This window comes from Vipera berus (assembly GCF_964194415.1).
Source record: "Vipera berus genome assembly, chromosome: 2".
NCBI classification, from domain to species: Eukaryota; Metazoa; Chordata; class Lepidosauria; order Squamata; family Viperidae; genus Vipera; species Vipera berus.
Genome location: NC_138203.1, coordinates 8,624,924 through 8,643,126, shown reverse-complemented (window position 1 = coordinate 8,643,126; position 18,203 = coordinate 8,624,924). Strand labels below are relative to the sequence as shown.

General features: G+C 44.2%; 1 protein-coding gene across 4 annotated transcripts in view; it reads right to left on the bottom strand.

Annotated features, from left to right (window-relative positions):
- The window catches only part of UBAP1 (ubiquitin associated protein 1), a 33,519-nt gene extending 15,316 nt beyond the window's left edge, over window positions 1–18,203 (bottom strand). For 2 of the 4 annotated variants that reach the window (XM_081319231.1, XM_081319234.1), the window contains exons 1-2: window positions 18,034–18,203; window positions 2,340–2,380 (exon numbers count right to left, since the gene is read on the bottom strand). In XM_081319231.1, the coding sequence (XP_081175357.1) occupies window positions 2,340–2,373 (34 nt within the window). In that variant the 5' untranslated portion in view covers window positions 2,374–2,380; window positions 18,034–18,203. Of the gene's footprint in view, window positions 1–2,339; window positions 2,381–8,661; window positions 8,684–17,982; window positions 18,000–18,033 lie in introns of those variants that run through there. The other 2 variants (XM_081319233.1, XM_081319232.1) reach the window with 2 other exon arrangements.

Here is an 18,203-nt window from a genome sequence, read left to right as displayed (position 1 = left end):
CCTGCTGCAACCACCCAGCAGAGGGGGAGAAATAAAAACCAAACAGCCCCCCACCCCACCCCCGCTGCCAATCCTCAACAGAAATGCTCACAACAATGAAAACCTCAGACAGGAGGAAGAGCGCCGCCGGGCGGGCAGGCAGGTGTCTTGCTCGGCTGTGGCTTGTGGGGCACTTTTTTCAGTGCCATTGTAACTTCGAACAGTCACTAAGCTAATTGTTGTAAGTCGAGGACTACCTGTACTTCATCACTTTTTTCCTTTTTTTTTTTTTGGTGATCAATTTTTTGACACCTTGCTAGGTGACTGGTGGTACTCGGATGTTGCCATATCCTAAAAGTGGTACAACGGGTGAAAAGGTTGAAAAGCCCTGATCTACTTATCCAGTTTGCTCAGTGTGGTACAATGGTTAAAACTTTTTGACTCAGTCTAGAGCTGAAAGCTTAAGAGCCAGTCTAGAGTCTGGCGAAGGCATCAGGCTTCCCCCGGCCCTCTCTACCCAACCCTCCAAGAGCGGAGAGGCAGGGAATGTTATGGATCCCCTCTCTTAAGGAGGCCCATCTGCTGGGATCAAGAAGAAGGGCCTTCTCTGTGGCGACTCCCTCCTTGTGGAACATCGTCCACAAGGCTTCGAGAGCTCATGATGCTTCGAGAGAAAACTTAAGAAATCGCAGCATTTTCTCCTGCTTTTTCCAGACTAAGGATGCTTATTATGATGAGCAGCTACTAGGCCGTTTCGAAGGTTAAGCCCAGCCAGACTGCACAAATATGCCAGACTGTAACACAAAATGGGATATTATGGGCTACCCGTAATGCCTCTTGCCATCTCGAGTTACAGGTGCCTGAGAAGGAGGCGACCCAAGGCAGAGCGCCAGTTCTGTCGTTTGGTCCCATCTCGGGAACTGACTTGCAAAAGTGGCTCGTTCTCCAGATTGCTTGGATTCAACTGACAAGATTTATCTGGCTTGAGCTGTTCCCTGTTGTCATTTGATCCCTCAAATCTCGATCTGCTCATTTCCAACCTGCTGTAAATTCCTCTGGCAACTTGCACATCTGCAAAATGGTCACCGCTTCAGTGTACAGCCAGTCCTCAACTTACAACCACTCAGTTACAACAGCGCTGAAAGAAGAGACTTAGGACCATTTTGTCACGCTTACAACCGTTGCAGCATCCCTGCGGTCACGTGATCAAAATTCGGATGCTTGACAACTGGCTCATATTTATGACGGTCGCAGTGTGCTGGGGTCATGTCATCCCCCTTTTGTGACAAGCAAAGTTAATGGGGAAGCCAGGATTAATGACTAACCATGTGACTAACTTAACTACTGAAGTGAGTCACTTAAGTACTAAGACCTGGTTGCACAATGGTTGGAACGCAGCACTGCAGGTTAACTCACTGCCCACAGCCTGGAGTTCGAGTCTCACCGGCTCAAAGTTGACTCAGCCTTCTGTCCTTCCAAGGTTGGTAAAATCAGGACCCAGATTGTGTGGGGCCACATGTTGACTCTCTAAGCTACTTAGAGGGGGCTGTAAAGTACTCTGAAGAGGTATATACCATGTTTCCTCGAAAATAAGACCAGGTCTCCTTTTTTGGCCTCCAAAAGAGGCATCAGGTCTAATTTTTGGGATAGGCCTTACCTCACTTCTGGCACTGACAGCTCTACCCAGCCGGTCCACTTCTTTTGGGGCCGAAGTTGTGCAGCTGCATTCGGGCCTTCATGTTACAGTCCGGCCTTTCCAGAAGGCCTAAGCAGCTGAGTACTGAGCTATGGATTCAATCCATAGCCTGGTGCTCGTCTGCTGAGGTCTTGCAGAATCAAGCTGTGGATTGAATCCACAGCTCGGTTCTTGGCTGCACGGGCCTTCCGGAAAGCCCTGTGACTGAGAAATGCAAGCCTGGCTGCAGAAGCGGCCTCAGAAGAAGTGGGCCCACAAGGAGAAGCCTGGTGCAAGGTGAGTGGGTGCGGGGTGGGTGGGGCAGCTCTACACCCCCACCCCAGCTTGATTTTTAGGTGTGTGCCTTGCGCCCCAAAACTAGGGCTTATTTTTGGAACAAGGTTTATATTAGGCCCACCCCCAAAAAACAAGCTAGGGCTTGTTGGTGTAGGCCTTACCTTTGGGGAAACATGGTAAGTCTAAGTGCTATTGCTAGTTCTACTGTGGCAAAACCAGGCAAAACTCACTTAACAAGTGTCTTGCTTAGCAATGGATATGTTGGTCTCAATTGTCAAAGACAACCTATAAAGCCTATTAAGTTTCCATGAATAATTAAATCCCGTGGTCAGAATCCTTCATTTAACAACCATGGAGGAACTACATCCAGCCCTTGCCATTCACTTACCATGAAAATCAGACCCCGACTTCTTAGAAGCCATTGAGAATCTGAAAGACATTTTAAAAAAGCACAGTTAGCAACCTTCACAGTTATAACCCAGCATATGACAAACTCCACTGTAGGTATTGGTTCAGCTTAATGCTTGCAGCGGGTATTCCTCAAAGCCCTGCTTTTTATAATACTGTATGGTTTTGGATTTAACTTTTGATTCTCGGGTATCCGTTTTAACTCTAAGTCAGATTAAGAGAGCGGTGCTCTGCCCAGACAGCTGATTGGACTGGCCCAGATATCCTGCAAATGAGATTATTCAAACTTAACAGTGCAGCTTTGCTGCTGGCGGCTATGTGGACATGCCCATGTGGTTTTCAACTACATGCTTTTCACACCCTAGTGAGGAGAGAGAGAGAGAGATAGGAGAGAAAGAGAGAGGGAGAGAGAGGCAGAGTCAAATTAGGCATTTTCTAAATTTTTGACACATTGAGCCCAAAAGGTTCACCATCAGTATCCTAGTCTAACTTAAAGTCCATCCAGGTATCTAGTGGGTTATAAGCTATTAGAATTAGAATAACTGAGTTGGAAGGGACCTTGTAGGTCATCTCTAGTCCAACCCCACACCCAAGCAGGAAACCCTACACCAGGGGTCCCCAACCCCTGGTCCGCAGACCACTACCGGTCCATGGCATGCCAGCAAGCAGGCCGCACAAACAAGCAAAGCCTCATCCACAAGATGCAGGCAGCACACAAAATCACGCACCCTCCGGTCCGCAGAAAAACCTCTCTCCACAGAACCGGTCCCTGGTGCCCAAATCGTTGGGGACCTCTGCCCTACACCATTTCTGACAGACGGCAGTCCAGTCTCTTCTTGAAAGCTTCCAATGTTGAAGCTTCCAATGTTGAAGCTCCCACAACATCTGAAGGCAATCTGTTCCATTGGTTGATTGTCTAACTGTCAGGAAATTTTTCTAGGTTGAATCTCTCCTCGATCAGTTTCCATCCATTGTTCCCTGTCTGGCCTTCAGGTGCTTTGGAAAACAGTATGACCCTTTCCTCTCTGTGACAGCCCCTCAAGTATTGGAAAACAGCTATCTTGTCTCCCCTGGTCCTTCTCTTCACTAGAGTAGCCATGCCCGGTTCCTGTAATCGTTCTTCGTATGTTTTAGCCTTAATCTCGAAAGGCCGATTATCACTGCATTCTTTTGAAAGCTTCCTTCAAATCTTACCATCAATCAGTCCAAATTAGGAATTGCATTTCTTAGGGGCTGTGCACTAACAGTAACTTTGTCCTTCTTAAAATGTGGACTAATTCATCGTGTTTCAAATATGAGCCATTCAAACACCAAAATCAAGACCTAAAGCAGAGGTGGCAAACTGCCGGTCCACGGGCCGGTTGCACCTTAAAGAGGCCACGCCCACTCCAGCTCCGGCAATACAAAACGTCGCGATATGTCGTGGCCAGTCATGTGACGCGGCGACTTTTGACACCCGTGACCTAGAGGTAGCCAGCACAGATCCCTCTACACTAGTCCAGAATCTAGCACAAGCAACCCTCAACTTAAAATCACTTAGTGGCCAGAATTACAATGGCACGGAAAAAAGTGACTTATGACCGTTTTTCACACTTACGACCATTGCAGTATCCCCTTGATCGAGCTACAGGTGTTTGTCAACTGGCTTGTATTTACGATGGTTGAAGTGTCCAGGGGTCAAGTGATCCCCTTTTGCTACCTTCTGACAAGCAAACGCAATGGGGAAGACAGATTCCTTTAACAACTGTGTTACTAATTTAACAACCGCCGGGATTCACTTAACAACGGTGGCAAGAAAGGTTGTAAAATGGGGCAAAACTCACTTAACAACTGTCTCACTTAGCAACCAAAATTTTGGTCTTAATTGTAGTCATAAGTCAAGGACTACCTGTAATCAGTAAGTGTGAATGGAAGAGCTTTTATCACTTTAGCAAGTACCGTTGTTCAAAGATATGCATATGCAGGCCTCACCATGCTATATTGGCAAGAAGAAGCAAAGTACAGGATTTAGTTGAACAGAAAACATTCTGAGAAGAGTTGGTACCTCTGGATAATATAACCACAATATTAATTCAATATTGCAATAATTATTTTCCCATTAATGTACATTTCTAACTGAACACAGAATAGGCAATTTGTACATCAAATTACCTCTTCAGCAATAGACTGGTTTTAATTCCACTGAATTTTGTGTGTGTGTACACACACACACACACACACACACACACAGACACACAAGTTGGAGGGCTTATAAGGACAGACACGAAAATAAAACAGAAATCCCACTAAAGTGGCAAACCAGGGTGGATTTTATTTAAATCGCTGATCAGGTGGCATCAATTGAATGCTTTAAATCATGGTTTATTCATTAGTCAGCAGGGAACTACAATTGTTTCTAGTAATATATATTTCTCGTCTGATAGGATATGAATTATTTAGTGTTTGTGCAGAGAGTTCATTTTCAGAAGTTATTGAATTGTATGCAATACAATGATTTAATCGGATTTTTTTTCATATTCGTTTTCATTAAAACTTGGAATATGAGTTAGCATCAAGCTAGAGATATCCTGGAGTCTTTAGGAGCCGGCTAGGCCGGCATCCCTCAATATAAACCGCAGGGAAGGTCCCGCTAGGGAGAAGAGATGGCCCAGCCTCCTTTCTGCCGGCTACTTTCAAAGCACGTGGCCCAGTCAAACCAAAGAAAATGACAGCAAGAAGCTAGACGAGAGAGAGAGAGAGAGAGAGAGAGAGAGAGAGAGAGAGAGACAGACAGACAGACAGACAGACAGACAGACAGACAGACAGACAGACAGACAGACAAAGGGAAGGCTCTCTGCTTCGCTGTTGCAATCAATGAAGGACAGAAACGCTGGGAAAGGATCCCGCCCCGCCCCCCAGCTGCATCCTGAGTTGCTCTTCCTTGTTTAAGGAACCAGTCCATCCCACTTCCATCCTCGACTTCCTGCCCATATACTTTCTTTTTAGATTTGGTCACCAAATCATTTAATTTTCAATACTTTTTTTTTTCTACTTATGCTTCCAGGTGAAATCGATCTTGTGCAGGAAACATTAAGTTCCGGTTGTCTTCCCGTGGCTACCCAATTTTGTACTATGGGGAGTCTTCGGTTTACGACTGCAATTGAGCCCAAAGTTTCCATGACTAAGCGAATGTGAGTTTTGCCCTATTTTGCGACCCTTCTTTGTGGCAGTCGTTGAAGTGAAACGCTGTAGCTGCTGGTTTGGAACAGGGTCTGTTAAGTGAATCTGGCTGCCCCATTGACTCTGCTTGTCAGAAGCTCCCAAAAGGGGATCCCGTGGTCCCAGGACACTGCAACTGTCAAAAGTACATGCCAGTTTCCAAGCCTCCAGATTTTGATCACGTGATCACGGGGGAGGCTGCAATGGTCGAAAGGATGAAAAACGGAAATAAGCTATGTACGTTTCAGCTCTGTTTGAATGGTCACTAAACAAATCGCTGTAACTTGAGTACCACCTATAAAGACTATCGCCTCCTTTCAGCCTCATTGGAGCTGTGTACAAGGCAGCATTCGGTTTCTACAAACCTCTTAAGGATTCTGGGGAAGTGAAACACAATTAGAAGGCCTTCGACAGCCCTTTAACTCTTGTATTTTCACGGGAATCCCTCCATCTATTTGTCAAGTGAAAACGAACTAAACATGGGATCTTATGAGCTTTGCCATTTGATAGCGTCCCAGTAGCCCAAACATGGGAGAAATAGAACTTTAAAAGGTTCTATTCAGTCTCAGCTCAAAGGCCTTTTTGTTCCCAACCCCAGCCCACTGCAGATTTCGGAGATGTGGTGACTCTCCTTGTAAGTAGGCTTCTTTGTTCTTGGCATACACCCCCAAACCCAAGAATTATGAGAAGATGCCGCTATTCAAGCTATTTCCTGACACTCCTTGGCAGTCCAAACATTTAAAAAAAAATCTTTTGGGGATGATTAAACGAGCAACTGTGGTGCTTAGACTGGAGCTCAGCTCAGGAAACTTTAAATCTGGGTTGGCAAAATCTGTGGTGTTCATGCAATAACATTACACTAAAACAAACCATATTGAGGACCTGGTCTGTGCAATCTGCAAGGACAATCAACCAGATACCACAAAATACACAGGCCAATAGCTGTATTCACACAACAATGGCTGTATTCATGGTTTGGGGCAAACCATGAGAATGACGTTTGCTGGTCTAATTCCAGATGAACCAGGAAACTTAGGGCAGTCCTGATCTGCTGGAGAACAACCATCTTAAGCCAGTGCTCGTGAACGCATTTTTGTCCATGATGATCTGTCCCTAACCTTCTTCCAGGCCTTCCAACAATAACCTTGGAGTCACCTCAATTAATTTTGAGCTATCGAACTGTCTCTTAAGGAGAATTTTAAAAAATCCCAGATAGCCCCCGACTTACAATGGTATAGTGACTGCGCCAAGCTTCTGTGGCAGTGAAAAAGCTGACTTACAACCATTTTTTACACTTATGACTGTTGTAGCATCCCCGTGGTGCAACAAAATTTGGGCGCTTGGCAAATGGCATGTATTTATGTGGGGTCCTGGGGTCACGTGATCACCTTTTGTGACCTTCTGACAAGCAAAGTCAACGGGGAAGCCGGGTTCACTTAACAATCATGTGACTAACTTGACAGCTGCAGGGATTCACTTAACAGCTATAGCAAGAAAGGTGGGGCAAAATTCACTTAAAAACTGTCTCGCTTAGCAGTGGGAATCTGGGGCTCAATTGTGGTCATTAAGGTTAGGCTCTTTTATGACTCGTGGACTTCAACTCCCAGAATTCCTGAGCCAGCCATACTGAGGGGAAAAGAGAGAGGTTTCCAAGCTGAGCCGCGTTGGCTCAGGGATTCTGGGAGTTGAAGTCCATGAGTCATAAAAGAGCCAAGGTTGCCTACCCCTGGCCTAGTTCATCCATCCCCTTTCTGAGTCTTCAATCTGTTCTGATTTCTCTGAACCCTTCTTAAGTGTGAGGCTGAAAATTGGACGCAGTCATCAAGGTGGCACTTTTGATACCAGTTCTGCAGTCCAGGTTATTTATCCGTTCTCCTCCTTTATAGCCTTCCTTTATAACCTGTTCCTCTTTCTATTTCCTGTATGTGTCCTTCCCTCCACCTTCCTCAAATCAGCACTTAGCTTTAGCTTCTCCGAGTGCTACCCCCCCCCTTTGGAAGCTTGCTTTTACTACTACCTCCTTTGAGAAGGAGGGCGTTCCCTCCCGTGAGATCCGGTTTTTCACTACAACTGAACTTATTAAAATCTGCTACCTCTACAGTTTTAAGATGTAAATGAAGACTCAGTCATCCAGGCCAAAAGCACCCTAAAAAGGGTTACATCATGGCAGCTGGAGCAAAGTTTATTCAAAACCAGACAACTCTCTGCCTACTCAAAATTTTCATTTTGACTAAAGAAGTTAGTTGGGTGAGTAATGAAACATCTCAGTTTTATAAACTTTGGTCCAGTTGCCATGGCTCTTTTTTTTTTTAAAGCTATCTGCAGGTTTAAGCAAAATCGAAGTGGTGCACTGCTAAAAAGGTAAAGGTTCCCCCGCACATGCGTGCTAGTCGTTTCCGACTCTAGGGGCCGGTGCTCATCTCCGTTTCAAAGCCGAAGAGCCAGCGCTTGTCCGAGGACGTCTCCGTGGTCATGTGGCCGGCATGACTAGACGCCAAAGGTGCACGGAACGCTGTTACCTTCCCACCGGAGTGGTCCCTATTTTTCTACTTGCATTTTTACGTGCTTTCGAACTGCTAGGTTGGCAGAAGCTGGGACGAGTAACCGGCGCTCACCCTGTTACGCGGCACTCGGGATTCGACCCGCCAAACTGCCGATCTTTTGATCGACAAGCTCAGCATCCTAACCCACTGAGCCACCGCGTCCCTAGTACACTGCTAGGGTTAGGTAAATGCTAAATGCTAAATACTAAAGTCAATAAAATATTTCCATGGACTCCCTAAGGAAATTCTCCTTTACAGAATAAGAACAGCTGGAAGGGACCTTGGAGGTCTTCTAGTCCAACCCGCTACTCCGGCAGGAGACCTATGCCATTCTGGGCAAATGGCTGTCCGGTCTCTTCTTAAAAATCTCCAGTGATGCAGCGCCCACAACCTCTGAAGGCGAGCTGTTCCGCTGATTTAACTGTACTAACCATAAGGAATTACCAAGGCATTTACCTCAGGAGATGTTCAGAAAACCTTTCACCACCTTGAACAATGAAGAAGTTGAAGAACAGACATGAGATCGGTAACCGAGGCACGGATTTGAAAAGGCTTACTTACAGCACTAAGTCAGCATGTCCAACTCTTCAACTGCAAGCTGCCATATGTTATGAGACTTGAAAGCTGACGGGCAAAAGCACCAGGCAGATCAAATTAAAAGGAAAAAGCAAGAAGGACAAAGGCTCTCTGCCCCACCTCCTTTCCCCTCTGTAAAGGAATATGGAAAGCACCTTGGGGAAATATATGAAATAACTGTTAAGGAGGAACTTGCAAAAAACATTACACAATTCAGAGGCTGAATGAAGCGTGGGAAAGAAACTCAAAATAATCCTGCCTTTACTGTTTGGTACAAGATGAGACAGAGCTAAAACCTGGGTAACAGCATCTTGAAATTCTCCCCAAGATACAGGTAGTCCTTGACTTACAAACATTGGTTTAGTGACTGTTCAAAATTACAACACTGAAAAAAGGATTTATGATAGTTTTGCACACGACCTTTGCAGTCACGTGGTCAAAATTCGGACGCTCGGCAACTGATTCATATTTATGATGGTTGCGGTGTCCTGGGGTCACATGCTCAGCTTTTGGGACCTTCTGACAAGCAAACTCAGCGTGGAAACCAGATTCAATTAATAACCGGGTTACTGACAAGTGTAGTGACTCAGTTAACTATTCTATTCTATTCTATTCTACTCTACTCTACTCTACTCTACTCTACTCTACTCTACTCTACTCTATTCTATTCTATTTATTCCATTCCATTCCATTCCATTCCATATTTTCTATTCTATTCCATATTTTCTATTCTATTCTATTCCGTTCCATTCCATTCCGTATCAGCTACTATTATTTATATGCTGCCAATCTCACCTATGTAGGACAGGCAGAAAACTAGCAGAGCGCATCCATGCACCAACTAGCGGCCAGAAGACACAACGAAAACTCCTAAATCTCACAACAAATGGACAGTTTCAACCATAGTTTCAACTGTAAACTGTGAGCATTCTAAACCAAGCTAAATCCCAAAATGTTACGGAATTCCTAGAAGCTTGGCATTCAGACAAACTGGCCAACAATTGACACTTGGAAATAAATCACACTTACACACTGTTCATATGAGCTAATAAAAAAGCTAAGTAGGAAACAAAGAGACCAGAACACACACTCTCCAGGAACCAACACTTAGATAAGCAGGGATTAATACCTGATAAACAAGCAGAAAACAATAACCTAATCTTAGAGCTACCAAGGAGAAAACCATCACCACTGGCAGTGCAAGCTAGTGTATATCAGTAGGGGGAAAAACCCCATACTGATGACATTACCCTACTTGGATGTGAAATACTGGTAGTCTTCATCTTACAACAGTCCATTTATTTATTTATTATTTATTTATGGGACTTATATGCCGCCCTATCTCCCAAAGGACTCAGGGCGGCTCACAATAAAACAGCTATAAAAAAACAGTAATACAAATATTTAAAAAAGAATTAAATTACAAAGCCCCATAATTAATTACTAAAACCAATAAATTAAAACAATATTAAAAACCCCCATCCTCAGTCCAGGTCGACCAGTTGGAAAAGATACGTCTTTAGGTCGCGACGAAAGGACCGGAGATCTGGGGACATCCGAAGTTCTCGGGGGAGCTGATTCCAAAGGGCCGGCGCCCCAAAAGAGAAGGCCCTCCCCCTGGGGGTCGCCAGCTGACACTGTCTAGCCGACGGCACCCTGAGGAGACCCTCTCTGTGTGAGCGCACAGGGCGGAGGGAAGTCGTTCCTGGCAGCAGACGGTCCTGTAAGTATCCCGGGCCTAGGCCATGTAGGGCTTTATAGGTAAGAACTAGCACCCTGAACCTGGTTTAATGACTGTTTGAAGTTACAACAGCACTTGTTTTTCACACTCACAACCTTGGCAGCATCCCAATGGTCATGAGATCAAAATCCAGATGCTTAGCAACTGACTCATATGTATGACAGTTGCGGTGTCCCGAGGGTCACGTGATCCCCTTTTGCGACCTTCTGACAAGCAAAGTCAATGGGGAAACCAGATTCACTTAACAACCATGTCACTGACGTACCACCTGCGTGATTCATTTAGCAACTGTGACAGGAAAGGTTGGGAAATGGGGCAAAACTATCTTAACTGCCTCGCTTGGCAACAAAACGTTTGGGCTCAATTCTGGCCATTGTCGAAGTCTACCTATCTCTCCAAACAAACAAGCTCAGAGGACATCAATGACTCTATAGTTCAACCCTAAGCTTATTAGCAAGTCGTACTGCATCTTCAGGTTACATCTTGATAAACGTAAACTTGACTTATAAGTGACAGTGGATGAGAAACTATTAGGCTTACGATTCTATGACGAAAATGTGGAATACGGAGCAAAATAGAAACTATTCTGCCCATGCCTGCTTTCCTTGTAAAACCAACTACAGAGAGTCCTCATTTAGCAATTGTTTGCAGTGACGATGGGTATGAAAAAGTAACTGTGACCACCCCCTGCATTTACCATGGCAGGTCTGTAAAGCCAAGGAGGGCTGGAGTAAGAACATAAACACTGTGGGAGGCTGGCTTAGGTACCCCTTCACTTAACAACTGAGTTGCAGGTCCCTACTGTGATTGGGGACTACCTGGGGACTACCTGCATTTTATTTCAACGCTTATCTCACCATGACTATAGTGGAATAAAGGGAGCTAATGAAAGACCTCCTTATCTCATGAACCGAAGAACCTGGCTTTAAAAAGTAGAAAATCCAAACTAAAAACTATGGAGAAACCTATGTGCCCACTCTCACATAACCTCTATGCAAACCCTAACCTCCTAGAGACAGACAATATCTCCATATAAGGAGCTGAACTCTATCTACTCTATGATCACTCATACAGATAGAAAACAGAGAGTTCAAAATAGGAAATTACACCCGGTGTAAAGCAAATTTAAAGGCACGCAGTATAGTTAGTCCTTATGACAACTGAGCCCAGAATTTATGTGGTGAGAAATTTTGCTAGGTGAATTTTGCACCTAGCAATTAGTAACACGGTTGTTAAGTGAATCTGGCTTCCCCATTGACTTTGCTTGTCAGGAGGTCGGGTTGACTCAGCCTTCCATCCTTCCGAGGTAGGTAAAATGAGGACCCAGATTGTTGGGGGCAATTAAGCTGACTTTGTAATAATGCCGCTTGGGGTGGGTGTGAAAGCCCTAATAAGCAGGCATATACATAGAATGAAGGCTACTGCTAAGCTTGTAAGCCGCCCTGAGTCTTCGGAGAAGGGCGGGATATAAATGGAATTAAAATGAAACTGTCACAAATATGAGACAGCTGTCAAGCATACAAATGTAAATCACGTAACCATGAGGATGCTATAATGGTCACAAGTGTGAGAAATGGGTCATAAGTCCCTTTTTTTCAGTGCCGTTGTAACCTCAGTCACTAAACAAACCGTTGTAAATCGAGGACCACCTGTATTCCTTGCATTGATACACACCCAGCTCGACTGTCACTACACTGTCTTGATAAAAAGTTATCACAGGAAAATTAGGCTAGACAACCTGTAATAAAATCAATTTTCTAATCTATGCAACTATTTTCCAGCTCATTAAAATGTAGCTTTATCCCATCGTACGCCATGCTGTGATTACAGCACTGAACAGAAATGACACTGTACTATAAGAAAATAGTACTTTATGAGCATACAGGGGTGTATGTACGTTCAAGAAAAGATACAAGAAAATCATGCTCAAGGAATTTAACTTCTCTGATGCATACAGTCCACATATATTTACACTCACAGACTTGAACCAAGGATAAAAGGGATAACTGGATTCTACTTGGTTAGCTAAACAATCGCCAATGAGAAATAATTGAATAATTTGGTGTTTCAACTCTGTACTATTTTGCCATGTACTTTCATATTAAAAGGGCAAATAACTGAAACCAGTGTCTATGTTTAGCCAAATTTATTTCTGGGTGGGTGTAAGAATCTCTTATTTACACAGCATCGAATAGCTGCTCCTAAAGCACTTACTATTAAAAAGGGCATACAAGCAATTCTATCTACATAGAGCAGACATGTCAAACACAAGGCCCGGGGGCCGGATCCGGCCCGCAAAGTGGTTTCATGCAGCCCGCGAAGCCATCCTGGAAACAGTGAGGGAACGGCCCCCACTGCCTTGGCCCTGGCCCAGAGACCCTCCTTCTGCCAGAGACCCTCAGATCTGTCCCACTCCTGCCCAGGCCTCCATAGGCACCCTTGATGCGAACGATGTAGAGCTGGCCACGCCCACCCAGTAGGCCACGCCCACCCTGGCCATACCCACCCGGCCCCCTGAGGGCAATTGCAATGCTGATGCGGCCCTCAATGAAATTGAGTTTGACACCCCTGACATAGAGGACAACATTGGGAACTGTGCCAGTTATATGAAAGAGAGGTTAAAAAAAAATCTGAACTGGGATGCTTCAGATCAAAGCAAAGGTAAAAAAAACCTGTAGCATTCAAACTGCAAACGGGAAGGGTGAATTAGCCAATCTGATATTAACCTTAAGCAACTGAATTAGTATAACATATGTTATGATAAATGTGGGAACATCAAAGACTGTGATCTTTATCCCCATTAAAAGGTGAAGATAAATCTCAAATTTGGTCTAATCAGCAAGAACATAATGCTGAACAATCCTTAATCCCCAGAAACGTGACAAACTGTTACGACATCTCTTTCATGCAAAGCTAAAAGCCAAGAATTTTTAAAAAAAAACACAGAAAGAAAACCTCTGCCCTTTTGAGAAAATACTTTACAAAATTATCCATTTTATAACTGGAACAATAACCAGGGGAAAACCGTGGCAGCAATGACTCAGTCCTTAATCACAGCATTGTTTATTATTCTATTATTCTACTTTTGCTTTTTAAACTTTTATTTCTTCTTTTTTTTATGGTTGCCAGCTGCCTACAGTAGCGCCACAGAGAAATAGGTGGCAAATACATTATTATATTGTTGATCATCGCACAGTCAGCCAGATGTTCGGATTTGGCATTTTTCTCTACCTATTGAGTCCTTACCAAGGACCTAGGATAGGCAGATGTGGATGTTTGATGGTACTACACATATCATTGCAGGATGGAAGCTGTTCCTACCAAGGCCACCCAATTATTGCTGTTGTTATTATTTTCCAAAACAGCACAGAGCATGGCAAACAGCCCATTTTGAATAAAAAACTAATGTTTTTCCTCTCAAGACTTACTGATAGATCATTTTGGAAGACGTTGAAGCTCAAAATACTACTTTCAGCATAAGACGTTTCCAAAAGGATCAAAACATTCTTTTTCGCGTTTAAAGTTAAGTGTTTCAAATTCAAATTGAAAATACTTTTTGACACTGCTAATTAGCAATCTTAACTTTCCTGGAAAGTTTCAGTCAGATCTGGCATCACATCTGTCTTCAGAAATCTTCATGACTGAGAATGATTACTAGGTGTCAGGCTTCAAAAGGTGACTACTTTATTTTACCGATTAATGCTTACCCTAGCAAATTTGTACTGAGAACAAACTTCCGTTTGGTAAACCCCGGGATATTTGCCGTTCAGCTTACGTATCACAGTGAGAATTTATCACAAACTTCCAAAACCTGTTGTGTGTTGTAACTGTTACACAATCTACCTTTTTAAGTCTCTTAAATCTCTTGTAGTAAGCATTTTGGAAGTCTAGTTTTCCTATTCTAACCAATAGAAAAATAAAAAGAACCGTAAAAAAATAATTCCAGCTGTGACAACAAGGTCTTGTGCAATAAAGACAGGCCTTGCCTTCTGACTTTACTTAACCATAGTTCAAATGAAAGACAGCCTCGGAAAAGGTGCTTTATGGCCCGTAAAGAACTTCCAGCTATTACAAAACATTACACACAAACACCTCGTGACTGCGATCTGAGTGCTTGGCAACCTATTCCCATTTGCCATAGGTAGCCAAGTGCCCTGCAATCATGTGATCGCGTTTTGGAATTTTCTCTGCCGGTTGGCCCAGAAAGTCATAGGGGAAGCAGACAGGAAAAGTTGCAAGCTGCTGCTGCCTGCAGAGAGGACTCCCTCTTGCCTCTGGGGGCTGATTAAAAGAACTCTCTGTGCCTGTTTGGATTTTGTCAAAGACCTCTTTCAGCTCTGGCTGAAGAGTTTTCTGCTGAAATCCAAGCAGGTGTAGAGCTGAATTCCTTTAGCAGGGAATTTAGCTAGCCGCAGAGGCCAGAGGGAGTTGAAATCCAAGTAGGATTTTAAGCTGTTCAACAGAAAGGCAGTACAATAAATAAGGAGCGCAGGATGTCTGGAGGTGTGTGTGTGTGTGGATGGTGGTGGTAAGTTCCAGTGTAGATCACACAAAAGTAACTCTCTTCTCAAAGGCTGGAAAATCCTGTTTTCAACAGTGAATATTTTCAGCTGCTCAGCGGAGGGACATTCCAAAATAGTCTCTGGCAGGTCTCCCCCACCTCCCTGAGGCAATTCCCATTCCTTACCTGAGTATCTGTCTGCTTAATAACAGGCAAGATTGCTTAAAAAACTGTAATGAGGTATGGCAGACTTGTGATAAAGGGTCAGTCATGTGACATCTCGCTTAACAACTGCTTCACTCAACAACTGGCATTCTGGTCCCAAATGTAATTGTACATCCCAAATGTAATTCTAAGTCCAGAACTACCTGTACTTTAAACAAATTGTATTACATATAGGTTTGTGGACTATGGCTTAATTTAAAGGGAAGTTTCAAGCAAATAAAACTTTAGCAGAAACCTAAAAGCACACTGATTTATATAGATCTTTTAATCTATAATTAAGGGGGTAGAAAATACATAAACGTGTAAGCAGCAATATAAACCAGAATAGTCAAATGGAACCTGAAGCATGTTAATGCAGACACCTTTACATTGGAAATAATGTATGGTACTATAAAAAGTGTCCGTGCTCAAGTTGTTTAGGAAAATTTAAATATCTTATCTGCAGTTACTCAATAACTGAAGGACTGAATAAAATCAGTCAGACATACGTCAAAAGGAATGTACTATTCATATTCCAATATTCATATTATATTATAATATGAATATATTATAATATGAATATCCCCCAATTTCTAACTTTTCCAAGGATCATCCCACAGATAAATTATAACATTTAAAAGCTTTCATAACAGTTCCTGAAATCTGTCACAAGACAGCAAGATTTTTCACCTCTGAATTTAAAGAATAGAATTCATCTTTATTATTTATTTATTTATTTTTATTTAATTAAATTTTTATACCGCCCTATTCCCGAAGGACTCAGGGCGGTTTACAGGGCAACATAAAATATGATATAAAAATAGTATAAATTAAAATAGATTTATGCATTCAAGGTATTTATTATGCCAGTTTTGAATGTCAACATTTCCTATAATCTTCCAATATTTCAGATGCTTAGCAACTGACTCATATTTATGATGGTCACAGTGTCCTGAGGTGATCCCGTTTTGTGACCTTCTAATAAGCAAAATCAATAGGGAAGCCAGATTCAATTAACAACCATGTTACTAACTTAACAACTGCAGTGATTAACTTAACAACTGTGGCAAGAAAGGTCGTAAAATGGGGCAAAACTCACTTAACAAATGTCTCGCTTAGCAACAGAAATTTTGGGCTCAATTGAGGTCTTAAGTCAAGGATAGCTGTATCTTGGTCTGCATAAACAAGGATCAAATGACACTCCCGTCTAGCACTGATGACATTTCCTAGTAGTTGGATCATGAAACACCTGCAACAAAACCACCAAGCTCAGAGAGCACCAAGGACCCCACAGTTCAACTTTGATCTACAAATATTCTTTTGTACTGGTCAAAATGGTTTCCAACTTGATATCCTCCAGGAGTGGAAGGGCTAAATACTTGTATATAAATTTGCTGACCAGGCGAACCCCTTGTATATAAACAGACAGCAAACCCTACTTCCTTCTCACGCTGAAGATGTTACCTAATTGGGTCATGAAATGACTGAAAGAAAACAACCAAGTTCAAAGAGCAACAAAGACTACACAGGCCTCCTCCTCCCTTCTAGCACTGATGAGGTTACCTAGTTGGGTCATGCAATGTCTGCAAGAAAACAACCAAACTCAGAGACCATCAAGGATCCCACAGTTTTCCTCCTACTCCTCCTCTCCACACACCTCACTCCCTTCTAGCACTGATGATGCTACCTAGTCAGGTCATGAAACGTCTGCAAGAAAACCACCAAGCTCAGAAAGCACCAAGGACCCCTCAGTCCTCCTCCTCCCATCTCCCCCCTCCTCCTCCTCCTCCTCCCCACAAACCCCTTCTAACCCTGATGATGCTACCTAGCTGGGTCATGAAACGTCTGCAAGAAAACCAACCAAGCCCAGAGAGCACCAAGGACTGCACATTCCAGGCCTGAGCTGTGAGTACCGCATTCCCTTTTGATTAATAACCTTCAGGGCTGATCCTAAGCGTACTATCCGTTTCCCGATTTCCAGGCCCTGCAAGTAGATCGCTAGTGTCACCCACAAGCACCAAGCCAGATCCAAGGCTGGGGCCTCCTTAAGACCAACTATTGTGGGGTAGGGGGGGGAATCCTGCCACCAATCAGGCCACGCAAACCTTTCAGTAAGCAGCAACCACAAACCAGGAAGTAACCTGCCCGCTTCTCTGCCTAGCCCCCATCCACACACACACACACACACACACACACACACACACACGCCAAGGTCAGGCTTTATTTATTTATTTATTTATTTATTGATGGGATTTATATCCCGCCCTATCTCCCGAAGGACTCAGGGCGGCTAACAACAAAACATATAATAAGTACAGAAATCAAGATAAAAATGAAATTGAGAACATTAGTGCAGTAAATTAAAATTAGAGAATTTAAAAAATGAATTAAAAATACTAAATATAAATTAATTAAAATGCCTGTCAGTCTAGGTCAGCCTGGTGGAACAGGTGTGTTTTAGAAACCCCAAACCTCTTTTCCCCCCACCCCGAAACAGAAGGCCGGGCAGCCCCCCCCCCCCTCCGCCCCCAAATACGGCTCGAGAAAGGCAGCGAGGCAAAGGGGAGCCACCTTCTCAGCGGGGCGGATCCGGCTGCGACGGGCCGAGAGGGAGGCAGGAGGCCCATTCAAGGGCCGGAGGAGTCCAATCTCAACGCGGAGGGCGGATCCAGGGGGCCGGGGAACGACCGGGGGAGCCTGGCCGGGCGCTCCGGCAGGGCTGGGCCGAAGGAAAAGCCGGAGGAACCGGATTCTCACGACCCCGGGCGACGAGCAAGGCGGCGTCACACCTCCCCGGGTGCACTGCGCCTGCGCAGACTCCGCGCTTTCCCCCTTCCCTGAGGAGAAAACGGCCTTTCACCTCAGCACCGCCCGAGAAGTGAAAAGAACGCCGCGGCTGAGGCCTACTCACTTCGGCGGCTCTGCCTCGGACCTTGCGGTGGCTCTTCCTCCTCCTCCTCCTTCTCCTCGCCCCGCGCGGCGTCTCCGAGTTATAACTCGCGACCGACGACGGCGACGGCCCACCGGCTCCCTCCTCCCGACGCTCCTCGGTAATGGGGCGACGCCATCTTGTCTCTCCGG